Source organism: Hirsutella rhossiliensis (genome assembly GCF_020360975.1).
Source record: "Hirsutella rhossiliensis strain HR02 chromosome Unknown scaffold00015, whole genome shotgun sequence".
NCBI classification, from domain to species: Eukaryota; Fungi; Ascomycota; class Sordariomycetes; order Hypocreales; family Ophiocordycipitaceae; genus Hirsutella; species Hirsutella rhossiliensis.
In genome coordinates this window covers 1,941,931-1,963,327 of record NW_025408681.1, presented here as the reverse complement: position 1 = coordinate 1,963,327, position 21,397 = coordinate 1,941,931, and the positions used below count along the sequence as shown (strand labels likewise).

The 21,397-nt window shown below is 55.0% G+C and overlaps 7 protein-coding genes across 7 annotated transcripts; 3 read left to right on the top strand and 4 right to left on the bottom strand.

Moving 5' to 3' along the window:
• Positions 1–1,381: 1,381 nt before the first annotated feature.
• On the bottom strand, positions 1,382–2,284 carry HRG_10485 (TFIIE beta subunit core domain-containing protein; the record flags this gene model as incomplete). Its single annotated transcript, XM_044868956.1, has 1 exon — positions 1,382–2,284. One exon carries the CDS (start codon positions 2,282–2,284, stop codon positions 1,382–1,384), a length of 903 nt encoding a protein of 300 aa, XP_044716311.1.
• A 654-nt stretch (positions 2,285–2,938) lies between these two features.
• On the bottom strand, positions 2,939–3,486 carry HRG_10484 (cytochrome b5-like heme/Steroid binding domain-containing protein; the record flags this gene model as incomplete). Its single annotated transcript, XM_044868955.1, has 3 exons — positions 2,939–3,115; positions 3,184–3,310; positions 3,374–3,486. The coding sequence occupies 3 exons, from the start codon at positions 3,484–3,486 to the stop codon at positions 2,939–2,941; spliced, it is 417 nt and encodes a 138-aa protein (XP_044716310.1).
• A 1,050-nt stretch (positions 3,487–4,536) lies between these two features.
• Positions 4,537–5,699, bottom strand: HRG_10483 (f-actin capping protein alpha subunit domain-containing protein; the record flags this gene model as incomplete). Its single annotated transcript, XM_044868954.1, has 7 exons — positions 4,537–4,885; positions 4,939–5,076; positions 5,133–5,185; positions 5,241–5,330; positions 5,397–5,512; positions 5,573–5,591; positions 5,646–5,699. The coding sequence occupies 7 exons, from the start codon at positions 5,697–5,699 to the stop codon at positions 4,537–4,539; spliced, it is 819 nt and encodes a 272-aa protein (XP_044716309.1).
• Positions 5,700–6,053: 354 nt separating this feature from the next.
• On the bottom strand, positions 6,054–7,306 carry HRG_10482 (transketolase, pyrimidine binding domain-containing protein; the record flags this gene model as incomplete). The annotated part of the gene is made up of 2 exons (XM_044868953.1): positions 6,054–6,091; positions 6,154–7,306. The coding sequence occupies 2 exons, from the start codon at positions 7,304–7,306 to the stop codon at positions 6,054–6,056; spliced, it is 1,191 nt and encodes a 396-aa protein (XP_044716308.1).
• A 3,988-nt stretch (positions 7,307–11,294) lies between these two features.
• HRG_10481 (uncharacterized protein) lies at positions 11,295–11,639 on the top strand (the record flags this gene model as incomplete). The annotated part of the gene is made up of 1 exon (XM_044868952.1): positions 11,295–11,639. One exon carries the CDS (start codon positions 11,295–11,297, stop codon positions 11,637–11,639), a length of 345 nt encoding a protein of 114 aa, XP_044716307.1.
• An 84-nt stretch (positions 11,640–11,723) lies between these two features.
• Positions 11,724–14,157, top strand: HRG_10480 (NACHT domain-containing protein; the record flags this gene model as incomplete). Its single annotated transcript, XM_044868951.1, has 5 exons — positions 11,724–11,795; positions 11,849–12,690; positions 12,751–13,107; positions 13,180–13,840; positions 13,903–14,157. 5 exons carry the CDS (start codon positions 11,724–11,726, stop codon positions 14,155–14,157), a joined length of 2,187 nt encoding a protein of 728 aa, XP_044716306.1.
• A 4,842-nt stretch (positions 14,158–18,999) lies between these two features.
• HRG_10479 (uncharacterized protein) lies at positions 19,000–19,542 on the top strand (the record flags this gene model as incomplete). The annotated part of the gene is made up of 1 exon (XM_044868950.1): positions 19,000–19,542. One exon carries the CDS (start codon positions 19,000–19,002, stop codon positions 19,540–19,542), a length of 543 nt encoding a protein of 180 aa, XP_044716305.1.
• Positions 19,543–21,397: the final 1,855 nt, after the last annotated feature.

Genomic DNA, 21,397 nt, shown 5'->3' with positions numbered 1-21,397 from the left:
GCTCGGGCTTTGAGGATGGATGTACGGGCATGGATAGGTAGAATAGGAGAGTGGAAGGGTGAGAATGCGCAAGCACGACAATGGATTTGCCATTGGCCAGCTACCAGACGGGTGAGAGGAACTGGCGGTGGCGTAGTTTGTACGACGTGACTGACTGGCAAGACGTCTCCCCGGCACAAGGCGGAGAGGGGAGAGAAGGGGCGTGAGGTCACCGTATCAGTGTGATATGCATGACAGGCCTCTCCGCAGGCCCGGGCCTCGGCCCAATCAACAGGCGGGCTTGCGGCGACAATTGAGGTGGTCCAACATGAGCCATTCAGAATATATAATCCAGGTGGCCCCATGAATCCTGTGCTCATGCCACGTCGAAAGGCGTGTTAAGCTGACTTCGTTTCGACTGTACTTGGCGTGTACTCGGTCGTGAACTCGGTCCAGTAGGATACGATACTTGGTAACCTACACTTCGACGAAATGGCAGAGGCAAGGCAGCGATTGTGCCGGATTCCTAGCAGCAAGCGGGCTCTCTCTGTCATTGGATGAGGCGCCGAAAGACGCAACCAGGCGCCACTTGGCAACGGTCCACGGCGCGAGACGAGGGGGAAGGGAAGAAGAGGAGAAGGAGCAAGATGAGGAGTTGTCGTGACGAAGCGGGCTGCAGCTTTTGCCCTGGCTTGGCGGTGTGTAGCTCCGGCCTGGATGCCCGCCATTGCGGAGTCACAAGTCCGGCGGCGCGGATTCGCTCGACGACGAGATATATGCATGCAGCACTTTGTATGTACCTACCTTTTAGAGAAGCTGATGGTGCTTCGGCGACTTGGTGATATCGTTGTTATTTGGCTGATGAGTCAAGTCTTGTGCTATACGCCTTGTTAGCCGTCTCCTGTTCTGTGCGAGCGTCCCATTCTCATGGCCGCGTGGCGATGATCCGGGAGGGGGGGGGGGACGCCTGGCCAATCTCGGGACCACTGGGACGTTCACCATTATCATGGTGAAATGGATGAGAGTCCGAATGCGTCTGTATAGGTATATAACCCTATAGGCAATACCGTAGCCGGCGGCCAAATGAACGCAGCAGAAGAACCCCCTTTCTCCTCATTCAGCTCGCCGCCTCTCTTCAATTCGGGCCAGCCCCTTCTTCTTCTTCTATTATATTCCTCTCCCTCCTAACAATCCTGCCCCAACCTCTCATAACGAATCGGGCGTTGGATGATAGGAAACGGGAGTATGGCGGCCCTCGAAGAGCCGCAGCAGCAAGACGGTGACGGACCTCTTCACTCCCCTGCCCTCGTGCCCATCGACGTCTTCTCCGACCCGCTGTGCCCGTGGTGCTGCGTCGGCAAGCACAGCCTCGAGGCGGCGCTCAGGCGCTACAGGGCGGCGCTCATCTCCGCAAGTTGCTGTAGTCCTGCATCAAGTGCGCCATATGCACGTTGGTTGCTTTGCCCATCTTCTTGCTCGCCTTCTTCTTCTGCACCTTGGCCTTACCACCGGTGCCGAGGGCCAGCTTGAGGGGGTCTTCGCTCGTGGGCTTCTGGCCGACGGCGACGAGCTTGCGGTGCATGTCGTCGAGGCTGGGCAGCGGGACGCGGTGCCACATGACTTGGAACTCGGCTTGGACTGTGTGCTTGAGTGACGGGTCGTCGAGCCAGACGTAGCGCGGAAAGTTGTCCTTTTTGGTGCGCACCACGAGCACCTTGTGGTGACGCTCGAGCGACGCCAGCGTCTCCTCGCAGTCGGGCCAGCCATCCTTGAGGTCCTTGACTGACACGCCCGAGGCGTCCGTCTTGCGCTGTAGGTGGGCCAGGAGCGACGTCGCGTCCTTGACGCCGGGGATGATGGGCCGGTGGGCGTAGGAGCCCGTGTTCCACGTCTGCTCGGCCAGGCTCGCGTCGGGCCTCCACTCGACACGCGGGTGCCCCCTGAGGCCCTCGGCCAGCTCCTTCTTGTGCTCCTCCGAGTAGCTGCGCAGGCTGAGGTGGTCGATGATGTCCGTCATACTCTTGGAGTCGCCCTTTTTCTTGAGGTACTCGACGGCAAACGTCATCTGCGTCTTGACCTCGGCACCGTACCCCGTCAGCTGGGGCTGCGAAAAGGGCACGTCGGGGGCCGCATCGCGCTTGCGCCTGGCAGTCGGTGTCGCGCTATCTGATGCTGCCGAGGGTGATGGAGAGGGCGGCGCCAGCGACGATGCCTTGACGACGCTGCTTGGGTTGGATAGTTTTGACGCGGCCGACGCCAGCGTCCCCCGAAAGGCCGACGACTGCTTCTCCAGGTACGACGACATGTTGGGCCAAACAGAAGGCGATGACGAGGAGAAGGCGAAGACAGGAGCGTGCGAAATGGGTGCCAGAAGTAGTAGGTTTGTCGACGATAGGAGGGAGAATGAAGAGGAAAAGGAAAAGAGAGCGTGGTGTGACCATCAAAGGATGGTAGTCAAGGCGGGCAAGGCTGATTGATGAGGGTCGGGGCCTGTGGGGTCATGTGGCGGCACAACTCGAATGTGACTTTCCGGTGTGGCTTGAGGCAAACCGTGTTCACTCTTCGCAGTCTACAGCAGTCCTTCAAGCCAGCCTGGCTGGACGACGAGGTCGTGCGCCGCCCAGCAGATGCTGATGATTGTCTCCAATTACACGTTTTTGTATCTATCGCGTAGATTCCACAAAGCGAAAAAATCTACCGTGAACTGCCATGCCATTTGCTCCGTCTCGTGACTCAAACAAGGGGAACAATAAAATCGACCCACGGAACCCACATCTCAGCACGCCTCTCTGGTGGCGCAAAGTGTAGCGGACACTTTGAATGTTTGCTCGGCGAGAAGTCGAGAAGCTTCCAAGGCCAACCATTGGGGCGTGTCGATATCTTTCGTACATCATTCCGGCACGGGCGGGGTTTCCGCTGCCGACGCCGCTCGTTTCGCAGCCTCGGGCGAGGCGCGCGCTCACGCATTCGCGTGCTGGTTCTCTTCACGATGGGACATGTACTGGAAGATCGCGTAGCCGAGGATGCCGCCGATGAGCAGGATGCCGTAGAGGCCGATGCCGATGCCCGTCTGGTCCGAACTGCTGGCGCCCGAGGTAGAGGTCTGGGGAGCGGCCTTGGGGGCAGGGTCGCCGGGCTGTCGAGAGGGCACGGGCGCGTCAGCGGGGCGCGTCGTTGGAGGGCGTGCATCACGATGCAACTCACCTTTCGCTTCAGGGTGCCGACGAGCAGCTGGTCCAGCGTTTCCCTCGCCTCGTCGCTGTGTCCGACGTCTTCGAAAGCCTCCGAGGCATCTTGGCCGGCAACGTCGAGCATCACCTCCTCACCGCCGCTGCGGGACGGAGGAAGACGTTAGCAACAGGACGGCCAGGTTCAGAGGAAAGAAGAGGCGTACGGGTGCTCGTCGATGAACTTTGCGCAGTCGTAGACCTTGTCATGGATGACGAGGAAAATGTCCTTCTTGGTGTTGTGCTCGGCAACATCTTGGTAGGTGAACTCCTGTGACATTTTGGCGGCGGATGGGTTGAGACGTGGTTTGGGGGGTTGGCGAAGAAAAAGCCAGATGGGCGGCACAGACTGTGTGAGGCGATGTATGTTGGTCCAGACGGCAACTGTGACGCCGTGGCTTTTGGCTCGTGTGGGACGGGGGCAGAGAGCGAGAGAGGCAGAGAGGGGGGGGGAGGAGGAGGAGGAGGAGGAGGAGGCAGCTGAAGATGCGAAAAGATTCGAGACGAAGCAAAAGGGTCCCTCGGTTCCCCCTAAGTTCCGTCCCCGACGGGAGGCGTGCAGGAGGGCGACACAGCCAATCAGAGGCCTTGAATTTGCCGCCTTGAGCCTCTGATTCGCCCTTCCGCGGGACCCGTCTCCAGCGGACCAATGGTGCCTGAAAGGTAGACGAACTCACCGCCACGGCCGCCTACTGTACATTGCGCCCTGTATAGAGTATAGGCTCCATGTGGCCCGGCCGGTGTTTGTCTCCCTCTGCACTTGAAGCCCCAGCTATATAGTTGCTTGCCGGACCAAAAGGCAAGCCGCTGCGTTGACGGCCAAGCATTCGATGTGTATGTAGCCATGTTCTGCCCGGGCCGGTAAGCACATGCTCGGTCCCAAAGTCTTTCCCGAAGCCCCGTTGCTGCCGGGACGATAAGATGTGACGTGGTATTATTACTCTCCCCATCTGCAGCGCTTGGTCGTAAGATAAGTAGTTGATGTCTTTTCGGAAGCCATCTTCCACCGGCACCGCCGGCCTACGACAAGCCGACTCTACAGCCAGCTTCGCCCGCCGACCCTGAGCATACACTCATCGCGTAAATTGGACCATCGTTCCCGTCTCAAGTACGGCAGCCAGCTCCGACTTGTGCTGTGAGAGACGGGACCGCACCAACCATGGGAAGAATCGAATCCAACGCGGCGCATACCCGAGGATATCGACCCATCACCCCTCCTGCTTGCTACCAAAGGCGGAGAAGAAGCGACATGTGCCCCGTCTTGCTTGGATTCCATGTACCTGGACCTGTATCTGACCTTCAACCCGCCCCGCTCATGGCAGGCTGGCATCTATCGCTTGGCCCCTCCACCCCCAATGTCCTGTCCCAGCCGGTAGCTCGTCACCTTGTCCCATTCAATCTTTTGTCTCGTCACCGGCAGCTGTCTCCGCAGGCCCTTGAAGGCGCCCTCGCTTAAATTGACGAAGCCCTTGTTGAGTTCTTCTTGGTACTTCTTCTCCACCGCGGAGATTTCCTTGGCTATGCCGCCTCCGGTACCGGAAGGGATCGAGGCGGCGACCGTCTTGTTGGTGAGCAGCCGCACGTTGCCATCCTCGTAGTAGTGGACGTCGACCTTGATGGACCCCTCCAAGCTCCCCGATGCCGGGTCGAAGACGTACACCGATCTCCAACGTCCGTTCCTGGCAGACAATCAGTCCCCGCATACCAGCAGCATCCCGAGGGATAGGCTCACCAAAAGTTGTTGGGGCTGTATTTGTTGGCAACGATGACGACGGCAATCTTGGACTCGGACTCGATGGGGTAAGCACCGCAGGCTGCGCTGGCAAAGTGTTCCTTGACGTAGCTCCCCACACTCTTGAGTGTCGATTTTCTGCAGCAACATCAGAGTCACGGCCAGGGTGCACCATGTCGCCCAGTGACACTCACACCAAATCCGCTTGCGGCCCTTCGAGAACATGACTTTGTACGGCGCTTGGTTTCTGAGGGCCAAGTTAGCCACTGGATCGCGGTCGTGCGCCGTGGCCTCGGACGTGCCTGTGTCTTGTGGTCGAAGGCGAAGCTCGACGAGCTCTCGACATCGTAGTATCGCCCGTCGCCCAGCGAGTTGTGTGAGCTGATGAGGACCTGAATTGCAAAGCACCGTCAGTCGAAGGAACGGCCAGCAGTCCAAGGCTAGCAGGGTCGGCTCACAAGTTGACTGCTGCCGGGCAGTTTCACAGTGACGAGCTGTTCCTCATTGTACTTTTCAAAGGCCGGCGCAAGATCGGAGATGATGTCGGGAGAGGATAGCGTGAGCGTCTTGATATCTGGCGGTGTCGTTAGCAACAATCGGTCTTTGAATGCCGCGAGCCAGGGCTCAGGCGTACCGGCGACGACGTCTGCGAGCTGCGGGCGCGTTAGCTCATACCGGGCATGAATGACTGGGCCAGAGAGACGTACTTCGCCGGGCGGCGCCCCCTCGACAAAGGACGAGACTATATCAAGCTGCGACATGGCTGCGGACTCGAGCTGCGATGCGCAGAAGACAGACGAGGCTGGGCTGTTGGGTGGTGGATGCAGCGACAGCCTACAGCGGCTTTGGGCGGGGCGCGGCGAGCAGGTGGAGGAGAGGGAGGGGGTTTCATGGAACGCGCCAAGAGGACCCCACCAATACCCCGTGCCGTGCCCGTACTCGAGTGCCTTTGCGGACATTGTGCCACGGACCTGAAATCCTGCCAACAAACTGGATTTGTCCAATATCCAATACGCTTTGCTTCACTTTATTCCATTCCAGGCATCCACGGTACGTAACGTACATTTCCAAAAGCCGCCCTGCCCGTCCATCTCGTAGGTATCCTCCTCCGCTGCTCAATAGGCCAGGCTCTTCCTGATGTTGTCGTATATTCCTGTCCACGCTGTCAGCAAAGCCTTCTCCCGACACAGCGCCCGTCGGCTTGGCTCTACTCACTCGCAACGTCGGGAAGGGTAAACTTTTCAAATATCAGCGGGTTGTGGATGCTCCAGCCCGCGACCCGGCCCACGGGAGCCTCGAGGCGCACGAACGTGTCCCGGTCCTCCTGGATCGCGGCCGCCACCTCGGCGCCTATGCCTGCATTCACCATGGACTCGTGCACCACCAGCACCCGCCCCGTCTTTCGCACGCTCTCAAGCACCGCCTGCTTGTCCCAGGGGTACACGGTGCGCAAGTCAATCAGCTCGGCCGAGATGCCCAGGTCCTCCTCTGCGCGCTGGATGGCGGCCAGACAGTTGTATATCGGCTGGCCGTAGGATATCACGGTCACGTCCTTGCCCTCTTTGAGCACTTCGGCTTTGGACAGCGGCAGCTCGTACGCCGCCTCGGGGACCTGCTCCACGGCGGCTCGGTAGAGAATCTTGGGCTCCATGAAGAGGCACGGGTCATTGCTTCGGATCGCCGCCAGCAACAGGCCCTTGGCCTGGATGGGCGAGCGCGGCATGATGACCCGGAAGCCCGGGACGTGGGTGAAGAGGCTTTCCGGTGACTGCGAGTGATACAGGCCGCCGTGGCCGACGCCTCCGCACGGCATCCGTACCGTCAGGCCGCCGGCGTGCGGGCCGTTGCTTCCCTCCCGATACCGCAGCTTGGCGCCCTCGTTGACCATCTGGTCAAAGGCTGGGTACACGTAGTCGGCGAACTGGATCTCGGCCACCGGCCGCATGCCCTGTGCCGCCAGGCCAATGCCGAATCCCATGATGCCCTGTTCCGTGAGGGGCGTGTTGAAGACTCGGTCCGCGCCGTATGTCTCGGCCAGCTTCATGGTGCATCGAAACACGCCCCCAAAGGCCACGTCTTCCCCAAAGATCAAGACGTTGTCGTCCTCAGCCAGGGCGACCCCCAGCGCATCGTTGATCGCCTGGAACAGGTTCATCTTCTTGGTCGGCCCGTTGCGGACCTCGGCGGGGATCTCGCTAGCATTTCCGAGGGCCGGCCTCTTGCTGTGCGCCAGCAGGGGTGTTGTCGAGTAGTCGATGGGCAGGTTCAGCTTCGCATTCGGAGGATGCGTCGAGTAGCAACGAGCAATCCGGAGAGGCAGCGGGGACGGTCTGGCTCCCTTGATCTGACCAACGACGAGTCGTTTCATGATTGCAATATACTTCCTCCCAGATTTGGCGTGAATTGAGGACCAGGGGGAAGGGGGAGGGCTTCAAAGCTCCCTCGAGGGAGGCGACGATGAGGCTCTCGGCTTGCCACGGCCTTGCGCGGGGTTCTGGTGTGGCCCCCATCCGGCTCACCGCCGCCTGGTCTGCTGATAAGATGGTTGCCCGGCCAACAGCCGGACCTAGTTCCAAAATTAGCGAGTCAACGTGCTGGTATTAAAAAGTTGCGTTCTATTATGACCTGCTACTAATTAGGGGGCTATTGATGCTTCGTAGATATGTCCTACACAGAGTTAGCTAATCCTACCCCGAAATAGCGCAGACTTCGCCTCCAGAGTGCTTATATAAATTAGCTAATAGTAATAGACGGACGTGAAGACAGTCTAGGCGAGGAGTGCAGAGTGTGAGAGGCTCTTTTCAGTTTGCCACGTGGTGACTCACTCTGGAGACTCCCATTAGCCGTCCTGTGCGCCGTTTTTGACTAAGGGGTCGTTAATAACTAAGACCTTTTGTCACTTTATTCCTCAAGGCAAATCCTATTTTAGCCCTTACTCCAAAGTGCTTTTCTCCGTGAGAAGTAATCACTCCGTGCCTCGTATTGGAAAGCCCTGATATATATATGACTTGAAGCTTGGAAGCCTCAGGCGCCTCGGGATCTAAGTGTGGGAACCGTTTTAATACTAAAAGGGGCCTACAGGGTACAAAACTGCTATATCGCAGCAAGGCTTCCCACATGGTCAGGAATACTTGATCAGTCTTTTCCAACACGTTGGTACCGAAATGAAAGTCTTTTACCATTTTCTTTCCCGTCTTTGCCGGAATGGCTAGGGCCGATCCGCCTGCAAGCAGTGCCATATGCCCTTTGCCCCAGGCACAATGGACGCCATGGCTTCCAGATGGCGCAGCAGTTTCACCACCAGAGCTGGCAAACAAGTTCAAGGCAAAAGGAAAGGCGACTTATGGCCTCTTCAAGTCTCACCAGACAACTTGGAATTAACATGCGACGATGAGTCATTGGCCGGATCGTGTGCCCGGTTTGCAGCCTCGCCATATCAAGGCGTCATTCTGCGGCTATGTCGTAACCGGTTTCGAGGCTCAGCGGCTCCCGTGGGGTCGGGGCGGAGCAAGGCCGGGCCCCACATCGGGCCGAAGCGCGGCTCCGCTTCTGACGGTCTGGCCTCGTGCGCTGGGCCAGCTACATTATGGAGGGCTAACCACTGGGCTGCTGACAGCACATGGAGAGAGCCAAATGGACTGTTTGGTTACGCAGTGTACCGTAGGAACTCAACAAATCCGTCAGGTCTTGGCGGCGTGGGACAGGGGGGAGCGCAGGGATTAGCCCCGCAGCCAATTTGTATAGGGTACAGATCCACTCGTTCCAGCCCGAGCCAGCAAAGCTAGAAGGCAGCCCACACACAAACATACTAAATTTGAAGCTCTCGCGATGGCTATTGCCGCATTTATTGACGTTATTTGTAGGCGTTAATGACCGCGCTTATCCACAAGGCTACTAACGAGGTTGTAGATGTTACAGACGACTTTGCAGCCGCTGCCTGCTTTGAGGTCGGACAGGAATACCGACTTCAGTATAAGCAGCCCTCAAGCCTTGGTGTCAAATTGGGCATTTCCTTACTAAAGAGGGCATCCATTACGGCTGGGTCAGGGAACGAAGTCGTCACGATGTTGAGACTGTCCTCCAGCAAGGAGGAAGCCCTTGGTGCCGTGTTGAGTGCCGCGGCAAGCGTTGGAGCAAATTTGATGCCCAGCTTGGTGTATATCGCGAGTGGCAAGAAGGGCAAGCATTCTTCTGGCTAGACTAAGATACTATTTTTACTAGGGATTTTAGTACTAAATTATAGAATCAGCATCGAGAAGTCGGGCAATTAAGACTGCCTTTTTCCCTATTGTTGAGAGCCCTCGAGCCCGTAGCAATGCCTTGAGCTCTAGGCAACGAAGCACAAGCAACCCAGTCTCACGATCTATTCGGTCTTCTGCCTCGTCGCCTTGTTTGACAATTTCCTCCTCGTCAAGCAGGCCCGAGACGCCTTCTTCGTCTTTGACGATGACGTCTCGAGCCTGCTCCCAGTTTGTAAAATCGATCGCGGCGGCAGGGATGTCTTTGACGCGGATTTCTATATCCTGCGTGCCGTCGGGCCTGATGCTGATGCCGCAGTTGAGAAACGCCTTCTGTACGAGCTCGGCCCGGCTCTCGAGGGTGCGGACGGCGCTGGCGACCACGAAGGTTGTCATGATGCGTTTTTCTCGTATAGACCACATCGTGAGACCGCGAGCCTCACGCTCGGAGACGTACTCGTCAGTAGCATCGCGAAGCCAGTCTTTAAGAGGTCTGTTGATAGCTGTATCGAGAGGCTGAAGAAGGCTCGTGCAGCCCGGCGGGATCAACGCGGTCACAACCTTGTGCTGACGTAGCTGATGAAGCACATCATCGGTCTTGTGAAAAGAAGCCACATCCATCACAAGGAGGAAGTCATCATTGCGGCTGACGATAGGGGCAAGTTCGTCACGAATCCAGTCTTTGAATAGCTCCTCGTTGTTATAGGCAGTCTCGTTGAACTCAACAGTAACCTCTGGCGAGTAGAGATGCCCTTCGTCTTGCATGATCCTTCCAAACGGCGGCGGGGCCCCATGGAAGATCACCTTCGGCTTCAACCTCTGGATGCCGTCTGCAAAGATATACAGGATTAATGTAGCCTGCCTCTTATTCCACCCACTACGATCGCTCTTGCCATCGATAGTACGTGCCCCACGCTGCTCATATGTATAGCCGTCGAGGTATTCAAATGGGATAGGCGTTTCATCGAGGTTAAGGATACGGTGCTTCCCAAAGCGGCGTGTAGGCGAGTTGAGAATAGCGTCAAGGGCGACTTGAGGCTTGTGCCGGCGGCTGACGCGTCGTATGTAGCGGAGGAAGCTGTTGACGATCTCGATGTATTCTTCGGGGCGCTTAGTCGCTTGTTTCGTCACTCTTCGACGTACGAGACCGTGCCTTCGTCGAAAGAGTCCCCACCAGCCGTTTGAGAAAGTAAAGATATTGTCTACCGCTGGGTTAAGGCTCTTGAAGATACTTCTAGCTTGTCTTTTGAACCAAGAGACTGTGACGATGGATTTATTAGCCCGGGCAGCGATGAACCGCTTGACAAGCTCCTCCTCGAGCTCTGGCCAGCGAGGGTGATATACCCTCTTTTTGGCCTCCTCAATAAAGCGTGGGTTGGAAGCCCAGCTGGATATTGTAGTCCGTGGGATCTTGAAGTGCCTTGCAACCTCACTAATTGTGGGCTCACGATAGCCTCGTTCGTTGGCGTGTGGCGACGATGGATCGAAGATTCGGTGATGCGTAAGGAACATCCTAACCTCATCTTTCTTGCGGTCTGAATAGCTTCGTTCAACGCGATTGATAGACTGACTGGCTCGAAAGACCCGCTTGCCGGGCTCTTTTGGCTTCGGGCCGGGCTTGAGGTTCCTGTCAAGCTCGCCAAGGGCGGCATCGCGAAAATAGCCTCAAAAAGACCTCTATGGAGCAGGAAAGTGTGTGTCAAGCTTTGCTGGCTCGGGCTGGAACGAGTGGATCTGTACCCTATACAAATTGGCTGCGGGGCTAATCCCTGCGCTCCCCCCTGTCCCACGCCGCCAAGACCTGACGGATTTGTTGAGTTCCTACGGTACCACCTGCACTTTGTGGCTTGTGTCCCTGCCATGATCAAGATCTCAGCTCCGAGATTAGGAACTTCCCCGCACCGAAGACTGGAAGCAAAACTGAACAAGGGTGGCGTAGCGAGGATACGGCATTAGCCAAGCGAGCAACTTCCAGCTTTGTTTCTCTGTTTCCCAACCATCACGGCGACAGCCCAAGCATTTCATCCGACGAAGCCTCCACGTGCAGCTTAGGACAACACTCTCCGAGTCTTCACACTCCCGCAGGTCCAGGTATCATCATCCCGTCTCCGCACCAGCATGGCGCCGAGCTGGCTCAAGAAAGCCGTCAGATTCCCAAAACACGCCGTCCCGCAGGAGCCAGCCGTGGCCTCTTCTTCCTCGTCGACGGCTCAGCTAACCCCCTCTGTGCCCGCTTCTACCGACCCCGAGGACAACGCCCAGTCACCAGGCCTACAAGAACGGCTGTGGAACCGAGCATACGACCAAGTCAAGTTGAGCGACTCCAAAATAGTCGAGGTTTACGAGAAGATCCTGTCGAATCAACTCCGCCAGGAAGAGTCGGCTCCCGCCTCGGAACCAACCGAAAACAAGATTGGACAGACTCAAGAGACGAGATGGCACCAAATGAGGCAGCTGGTTTAGGCAGGCCTGGAGCGAACGTAGAAAGAAGCATCGGTCAAGCAGGAAATTGAAGATATGCTTCAGGTTGTGCACGTCGTGAGGGAAATGGCTGATAAGGCGGTCCGGGCAGCCCCGAAAGCTGCCGTCGCCTGGGTCGGGGTTTGCCTTGGGCTGGAGGTGGGATCAGCTTGGTCAATCTCCATGATAAACGACTGACGACGTACACACAGATCCTCTCGAACCCCATCACCGAGACGAGCATCAACCGCCGAGGAATCGCCTATGTGCTCTCGAGAACGGCGTGGTACTGGAACTTGGTGGACCTACTTCTCGATGAAAACAAGGCGGAGAGGTCGACGGGATTGCAAGACGAGCTCGAGTGCCATATCGTCCAGCTTTACCAAAAGCTTCTCTTGTACCAGATGAAGAGCGTCTGTCTCTACTACCGGAACCGAGCCGCTACCGTCATCAGGGACGTGTTGAAGTGCGATGACTGGACCGGCCAACTCGACGATATCCAGAACGCCGAGGCCGCTGTGCAGAGAGACGCGGAGCAGTACAATACCGAACAGATCAAGCTACATCTTCAGCATCTCGCCACCACGGCACAGTTCCAGGAGTCCAAGTTCCAAGATATCTATTCCACCATCCAGGACCAGATTAGGCTACGACAAGAGAGGCACCAAGACGACCGGGACAAGCAATGTTTAAAAGATCTATACGTAACCGACCCGCGCGAGGATAAGATGCACCTTCAAGATGCAAAGGGTGGCCTCCTCACTGACTCATACCGCTGGATCCTCGACCACGCCGACTTCCGACGATGGCGAGACGACGAGCAGAGCCGACTGCTCTGGGTCAAGGGCGATCCAGGCAAGGGGAAGACAATGCTGCTCTGTGGCATCATAGACGAACTGAAGGCCTCGATGAAGGCCCAAGGTACAACATTGCTCTCCTACTTCTTTTGCCAGACGACCGATTCGCGCATCAACACCGCCACCTCGGTCCTGCGCGGCTTGATCTACATGCTTGTGCTCCAGCGGCCGTTGCTTATCTCGCACATGCGCAGCGAGTACGACGTTAAGGGCCGGGCGCTCTTTGAGGGCGTCAATGCCTGGGTGGCCCTGTCTAGTATCCTGGCCAACATGCTGCACGACCAGAGCGTGGAAAGGGCCTACGTGGTCATAGACGCGCTCGACGAATGTACCACCGATTTGCAGCGCCTCCTGAAGCTCATCGTAGACAAGCCATCAGCGTCTTCGCGCTTCAAGTGGATCGTCTCGAGCCGTAACTGGCCCAACATCGAAGAACAGTTGGACACTGCGACGCAGAAAGTACGGCTATGTCTCGAGCTCAACCAAGACTCCATTTCTGCAGCCGTTGGCATATATATCTCCTACGAGGTAGACCGATTTGCGCGGCTCAAAAAGTACGACGTTGCAACTCGGGATGCTGTTCGGGACGGCTTATCCTCCAACGCCAACGACACGTTTCTCTGGGTATCCCTAGTCTGACTTGCGCTCGCAGATCCAAAGGTAAAGCGATGGAATACACTCACCAGGCTGCGTGCATTCCCTCCCGGTCTTGATGCCCTATATAAGCGGATGCTAGCCCAAATCTCCGGCTCGGATGATGCCCATCTCTGCAAGCAGATCCTGGCCGTCGTCTCGACTGTCTACCGACCCATCACGTTGAAGGAGTTGACGTCGTTTGTTGATATGCCCGACGGCGTCTCCAACGACCACGAAGCACTGGCGGAGATTGTAAGGCTCTGTGGCTCCTTTCTGACCCTCCGAGAAGACAGCGTCTATTTCGTCCATCAATCTGCCCTGGACTTTCTGCTTGGAACGATATACGACGAGATCTTTCCCACTGGAATAGAGCACATGCACTATACCATCTTCTCACGGTCACTGCAAGCCATGTCCGACACCCTCGTTACCGACTTGTACGGCCTGGGCTCTCCTGGAACCACCATTGACCAAGTCAAACAGCCCGAGCCGAACCCACTGGCCGCCACACGTTACTCATGCGTCTACTGGGTCAAACACCTGTGCGACTGGGATTCTCGTCCTTCGGCCAGGCATAACTTGCTTGGCTACCATGGCGAGATACTTGCCTTTATGCAGGAGCATCTGCTCCATTGGTTCGACGCGCTGAGCTTGACGAGGGCAATATCCGATGGAGTCCTCGCAATATCCTCACTCGAATCGAGATTTGTGGTGAGCTTTACCATTCTGATCACCAAATAACCGCCCATGTAGTAACAATGATTTGAGTTCAGGCCGATGCTGCTGACGAGCTGGCCGCATTCGTCTACGATGCAAAGCGATTCATCCTCCATAACCGATCAATTGTTGAAGAGGCGCCTCTTCAATTATACAGCTCCGCGCTCGTCTTCACTCCAGAAAATAGCATCGTTCGCAGACAGTTCGAGAAGCAAGTGCCTGGCTGGATTCACAGGCTGCCAACAATGTCGAAGCAGTGGAGCCCGTTACTGCGCAGACTTTCGAGGGCCATACAACTGTGCCCGAGATAATCGCATTTCTCCCGACGGCAAGCTGTTGGCGTCGGCATGCAGCCTGGCCATTAGACTCTGGGATACAACCACCGGCGCCGCTGTGCAGACTCTCATGTTACCTCGCCGAGTCAAATCGCTGGCTTTCACTTCGGGCGGCAAACTGCTGTCGGCGGATCATAATACGTCCTGCCCAGAACATTTTGAAACATCAATGACTGTCAAACTCTGGGATGTAGCGGCAGGCACAGACACCACCCTTCATACCTTTCGGTTTCGCGAACATAGATGCCAACTTGGGTACTTTTTATGCGAAGCCTCCAAGCTCTCGCCGGACGGCAAGCTCCTAGCCATTACAGACGGGGAATCCAGTGATAAAGGCCACACGCTTGGGCTCTGGGATATAGAGACGGGCACCGTCTTCAAGAACCTAGTGGGCCATTCCTCACATATCCGCACATTTACCTTTTCACCAGACGGCAAGCAGGTAGTATCGAGGTCAGATGACAACACCATCAGGCTCTGGGATACAGCGACAGGCGCCGCCTTACAGACCATCGACGCTTTGCCCAGCATGTTCGGCCATTCCATCGCCGTCTCACAACACGGCCGACTGATAGTTTCAGTACACAATAACGGAAGTGTTCTTCTCCGGGATACAGCAGCAGGGACTGGCGGGCGGGCGCTTCATGTTGGTGGATCTAGAGAAGGAAGATTCTATACGATCGTGGCTATCTCGCCAAACGGCAAGCTAGTGGCGGCCACGTTAGGAAAAGACCAAGGTCGCACCATCACGATTTGGGATGCAGCGACAGGCACCCTCCAGCAGACTCTTGAGGGCCATATATCTTCAATCTCCGCTTTAGCCTTTCCCCCCGACGGCAAGCTAGTGGTATCTAGTTCACCAGATGGCACGGTTAGGCTTTGGAACGCAGGGCGGGAGAATATTCGAGAGACTCCCAGTCTGGAGACTTCCAGTGACTATTTCAACCCTTCATCTATTGATCATGAGACTGTCTCGCCCGACGGAAGAGTAATGGCTTTGGTACGAGACAACAAAACCATCGAGCTCTGGGATATATTAAAGAGCATCCTCTTGCGTGTCCTCGAGGGCCATTCTACCTCGATCCATACCATCGTCTTCTCTCCTAATAGCGAACTGGTAGCATCAGCATCAGACGAAGTTACCAATCTCTGGGATTTAAAATCGGGGATTTCTCTTCATGCTCTTGATCGCAATTTGGTCTATATGAAGCATATCGCTTTCTCGCCGGACGGCAAGTTAGCAGCATCGATATCGCTCAAGCCTTTTCAGACGGGAAGTACCTTCTGGCTGTGGGATAGAGCAACAGGCACTGCCCTGCCCAGCGATGTGCACTACACAAGTGCTGGGGCCTTCTCCCCTGATGGCATGCTAGTAGCGCTGGCATCGCACGATAATAGCATCGAGGTTTGGGACGCTGCAACCGTCACTGTTGCACGGACACTCAAGGGTCACTCCACCGTGACTGGGGCTTTGGCCTTCTCGCCGAACAGTAAGCTTCTAGCATCAACACCAGATCGACAGACGGGGGGCAGCATTAAGCTTTGGGACCCTACGACAGGCACTGCCCTCAGCCTCTCCAGGGTCATTCTAAGCATATCAATGCAATAGTCTTTTCCCCCGACAGCAGGAGGCTGGCTTCGGCATCAGCAGATCGGACAGTCAGGCTCTGGGACATAGCCACGGGAGTTGCGCTGCGAAATTTTGATCTGCCACAACCCGCCGCCGACGTAGCGTTCTCACCCGATGGCACGTTATTAGCACCGGAAACAGAATTCGGCCCAGGCGGGCTCTGGAATGTGGCGACTGGCGCTATCTTATGGACTCCAGGCGGCCATGAACGCGGGCGTTTGGCATTCTCACTCGACAAAAAGCTGGTGGCATTAAAATCAGAAAACACTATTAGCATCTGGATTATCGAAACTGGAGTCACTATACAACTTCTTAGGGGTCATGGAACGAGAATCACAAAAGTAATGTTCTCTCCTGACGGCAAGCTGCTGGCGTCAATGGCGGTTGACGTTTTGTCAGATGCCAATGCAAAAGAAACCGTGAGACTCTGGGATGTATCGACGGGTGCCATGGTGCATGACCTTGAAGGCCACAAAGGTCAAGTTCGTCACATGGCCTTTTCTCCCAACAGCAAGCTGATAGCCACGGCATCATGGGACAAGACGGTCAGGCTCTGGGACACAGCGACAGGTGCCACCGTGCGCATTCTCAAGGGCCATTCAGACTTCGTTGTGCATGTAACCTTCTCCTCTGATGGCGAGTTTATCGGATCGACATCGGTCGACGGCACCTCTGTGATCTGGGACAGCGCAACAGGCGCCGCCCTTCAAGTTATCGACAGACAAGACAGTACCAACTTAACCTTCTCTCCTAACGGCAAGCTGGTGGCATCGTCATCGAATCACGCAGAGACGATGTGGCTCTGGGAAACAAGGAAAGGTGCCATATTACAAGTATTCCAGATGGGATCAGTCCCATCACTCGGACCAGAGTTTGCTTTGGCCGTTTCGCCCGATACCTGTGGTCAGCTGGTGGCGTCAACGATATTACATACTAATGACATCAGCATCTGGAACGGAGTGCGAGGTACTAGGCGGACACTCAAGGGCCACTCCGGAACTGTCAATGCTATGGCCTTCTCACCCGACGGCAAAGTCGCGTTGTCAGCATCAGATGACAAGACTATCAGACTTTGGGATGTAGAAACTGGTTCTGTCCTGCATATTCTGGAGGGGCATTCAAATTCCGTGACTGCTGCTGCCTTCTCACAGGACAGCAAGCTGATAGCGTCGTGGTCTCAGGACAAAACCGTTCGACTCTGGAATTCGGCAACAGGCGCAGCTATGGAGGCCACTGAGGTCGGAACGAAGATCAATCAACTTGCCTTTTCTCAGAAAGGTCCATACTTGGAGACTGATAAAGGAGTGTTACCCGTGAAGAGCATCACTACATCTCACCCTGGTTTGGCTGTTTCACAAGATCGTGAGAGCAATTTATTCCTCCGAGGTAACTGGGTGACTTGGGGCATGAACAACATGCTCTGGCTTCCAAATGAGTATCGGAGAATCTGTTTCAGCCATGTGAACAATCTCATCGCCTTTATACATTTCTCTGGTCGGATATCGTTTATCGAGTTCGGTCCGAGAGAAGCGGGGAATGCTACACGGATGGCCGAGAGTGTGGACCAGGATGACTTACATGAGACGGAATCATATTGAGGCTGAAAAGCGAAGTGCAGGTCAAAGAGCTAACTGTGAATTTAGTAATGAGTTGTGACTACGAGCAGCGTATGTGTGCTGAGACCAGGCTGAATATAGTTAGTTCTAGAGATGGGACGAATCTTCTTGATCTTCTGGCATGTGTAACGGGTGGTGTTCAAACGACGACGTATACACAGATTCTATTATACTGTTTGTTCTCAATATGTTTTCAGGATGCCCCAGACCAGTCGACTCAGGTGCAAGTTATCTTGGTCCTTAGATGTCGGATTAAAGAACTCACAGTAACAAGGAAATATAGATTTTTTATAGACGCCTTTCCTACAAATATATCACTAGTTATTAGGTCCTCGCATATAGAGAGAGTGTGTAGATTGCGCTATCCTTCCTGAAAGAGGGGTTCCGTAGGTGTAAGTTGTGACTATATATATATACATGATGCGCAGGGACTAGCAGGATTCCATACTAAACAAGCTGGAAATAGATATCTAGAACTGTGTATGACTTTGTATGACTTCCTATATATCTCAGATAGTAGCCGCCGCATTCGGTGCCACCGGAAGCGTCCCTGAACCCCTGATGCCCTCGTCTGCTTCCATCATTAGTAGCCCAGTAGGCACACCCTATAATATGAATCTTATAGGTAATTCCTATATATTATTAGTTTATAACTATCAGACCAAGCAGACTAAGAGATCAGAGTCATGCTCAGTGGGGCCAAAGGGTCTGCCGGACCAACCTGACTCTCCTAGCATAAGGACATGATGCAAGCCTGACTTAGGTATAGGGACATCCCCGTGCCCTCTTCTGGCTAGTTATCTGTGGTATCTATACCTGCTTAAAGCCCTTTACTCGTCCCGATAGATAGACCAGGACATTCATTTCAACCTTTCTGACCCCTATACCTTCCACTGTGCTCTGAAGCCCCTGCTTGAGAGTAACAGACGCTAGTCTGTAGCATGCCCCTTTGGGCATCGCAGAAAGTAATGGCTATAATGCCTGCTATTGCATTGTCATTGTGCCTGTCAGCTGCCACCAGCACCTCCGTGGCATATAGGGTCCACTGCCAGGTCATCTATTGGAGTGTCACTACACTTTTTTGCCTGCACAACCCCGTGGTTTCCTCACAGTGACGCTTTTATACGCCGATAATTAATTACAGCAGTCAGATCCAGACCGCATTGGTCACGGGAAGGATCACGTGCAGGCTCATAAGTAGTGGCTGTCAGCCAATCGGGGAAGAGCCCAAGGAAATCTCTGCACATCACAGCGAGCTTTACAGACGCGCTCTTTAGCTTCAATCAACACAGTCTTTTAAGCCTCTCAACAAAGCTCTCTTTTCCTCGTAAATAGCCTCAGTAGGCAGGCAGCAGGACCAGAGGTCTGATATCACATGATCCCGACTTTTGGTCGGCCGGTTAGTTAGGCAGCACACTAAAAAGCTATGTGGCTGGTCGAGGCGCAGCGCCGAATCCTGCACATTCCACACCCCTACATGATGTAATTACCGGTAGAAATTTTCCAGCATCAACCATTTCGCCAATCTTGAAGCTATTCGCACCGCGATTTTTGCTGTGAACGGCCCAGACTATGGAGTCGCTCTTTGGTCGCAATTTCCCCTCCCTCGAGGCCGCCCGAGAGGCCTGTGATGCAATTGCTCGAGAGCAGGGCTTTGCCCTCTCCGTCGCCGCCAAGAAGCCCAACGCGGCCAGCCCAACCTACGTGCACTTGCGTTGCTCCAAGGGCCGGAAGTATGTCGACTACGGCAATGAGGCTATCGCCAAACGCCGTAAGACGAGCACTCAAATGACCGAATGTCCGTACCGGTTGGCCTTGAAGCTCGACCAAGGGAGGGGCTCTTGGCTGGTCTCTTGCCCGTCCGGGCCCGCCCACAACCACCCATTTATCGATGCAATGGCCCAGGCAAAGTATCGGGCCGAGGTCGTCTCGAAATACCGTTGCGAGATCGTCGAGATGAATAACAATGGCATGAGGCCGGCCGTGATCGCAGCGCAGCTTCGGGGCCGTTCTCACCAGGACCCGGGATTAGCTGGCATTACGGCAACGCAGATACATAACGCCCTCGCCCGACATCGCCGCGATGAATTACCGCTTATTGCACAAGTTTCCTGAGATTGTCGGCATGTTTCAAAAAGCCCGTTGGCAATGTTTGGCAGACGGTCACTCTCCAAATCACTTTTCATCCCCGGTTTTGCTCCTTTCCAGGATAATGTCTCATGTGAGGTGTTGGAAGAATTCCAGGAGTTTCTGATACACCGGTCCGAGTGCCTACAAGACTACTAGAATGGCTTGGAAATAGATATTTGAGAGATTACCCTGTGTATCTCTATCTTGTTGGTTCTTGAACTAAGCGTATTGAACTGTTGAAAAGTATGAGAACTGCTCTAGCATTTCCCCAATTTGCTTCGCGAACTCGAGATTAGCGGTTGAGCCGCTGCTAGCAATCCGTGTACGTAGTAGGTATGAGTTGGTGCCTCGTATGCAGTAGGGAAGTAGACCTGGTAAAGGACGTCGTAGGCTCGGAACTTGCATCGGGGCTGTTTAACCAGGAGATGGATGCATGACACTCACTTGGCCGAAAACATGCTTGGCTCTCGCAGGGGAGAGTATTTTTGGGCACCCCTCGGAGGATCTTTAGTCTGAGCTGGGGACTTTTATCCCACACCGCCGAGGATTGAGTCGTGAATATCGAAATAGTAGACTCGTAATTGGCCGTATGTTGGCTATCGGTTTGCCCCGCGCTGCCAAGTCCCCTACCTAACTTGTTTAGGCGCCTTCTTGCATCGCAAATATCCCCACCTTTTTAGGCCGTCTCACGATTGCATAACCGTGGACGACCTCAGCGAGCTCAGGTCGCACCATCGCAACAATGCTGAAGGGTCAGGAAGGCCCAAGGTTGGAAAGGGAAAAAAAAGGCGCTATGAGGCAGTATTTGCAGTGGGGGAATAGGGGAATACACTAATGGGGAAGGTCGGACAGTGGTGGCTCCATAGTGGGAGGGGCTGTGTTTCCCAGGAATCTTAGCCTCAGTGAGTCTGTGCTATCTAATGCCTCTATACAGATGCCCTGAACCGTCTGCTGCACTGCGCATCTATGATGACGCATGGGCGTGCATGGACTTTGACCGCGATCAAAGCCTGCCCATCAAGCCGTCATTCTGTCCTCATTTCTCCCTGCTCTACATGCAGACCACGGGAACAAGAGGCCATGTTGCAAGCCCGCCTTGGACACGACACTTGTCGGTCGCTACATCTCCGAGAATCAAAGATCTTGTCATGGCCAAGAGAACCAACCCTCTGTTGAGTCACCGCAATTCGAAAAGCTGTACATAATGCGCAGCACGCCAACAGGATCTACTCTTGGGCCAAGCTGCACCTGTATGTGCACCTGTATGTGCACCTGGATCGGCTTGCCATTAGACTATACTTCCGCCTCGCATACAGCATTACCTGTCACCAACCTTTTTGGCTTGCCTCACGCAGCCCGCAAAGCTGTTTACCAAAGAGTGCTTGCTGTGGCGCATCCACTCTATCTGTTCCAGGACACAGGCATTCCACGAGTCGAAACTTTTGCGCCAGATAGACCGGTTCGATGGCTCGCATTGCTATACACAACTTACAAGCCGACCGGTACGCGATGAGGCCGTGCAGTGCTATATGGTTGCAACCATTTTACATTCGTGGATACAACACGGCACCAGGCTGACCTCCTAATGTCCTTTCCACACTGCCTCGGATCTGTGACCGCAGGTCATCTCTCTCACCTATGCAGCATCTTCCCGGTCGCGGACAGCGCAAAGGGTCAGCTAGGTAACCCTATGCTCAGGAAAGATGGTTTCCGCTCTCTGAAGCTTCTTCAAGAGACAGACCCCCAGCTCCTGAGGTGACAGAGTCGATGCAACGCCTTGGATGAGTGATGATGCCTGGACGACGACGGATAAAGGACACGCCTTGAACCTCCTTTAGCT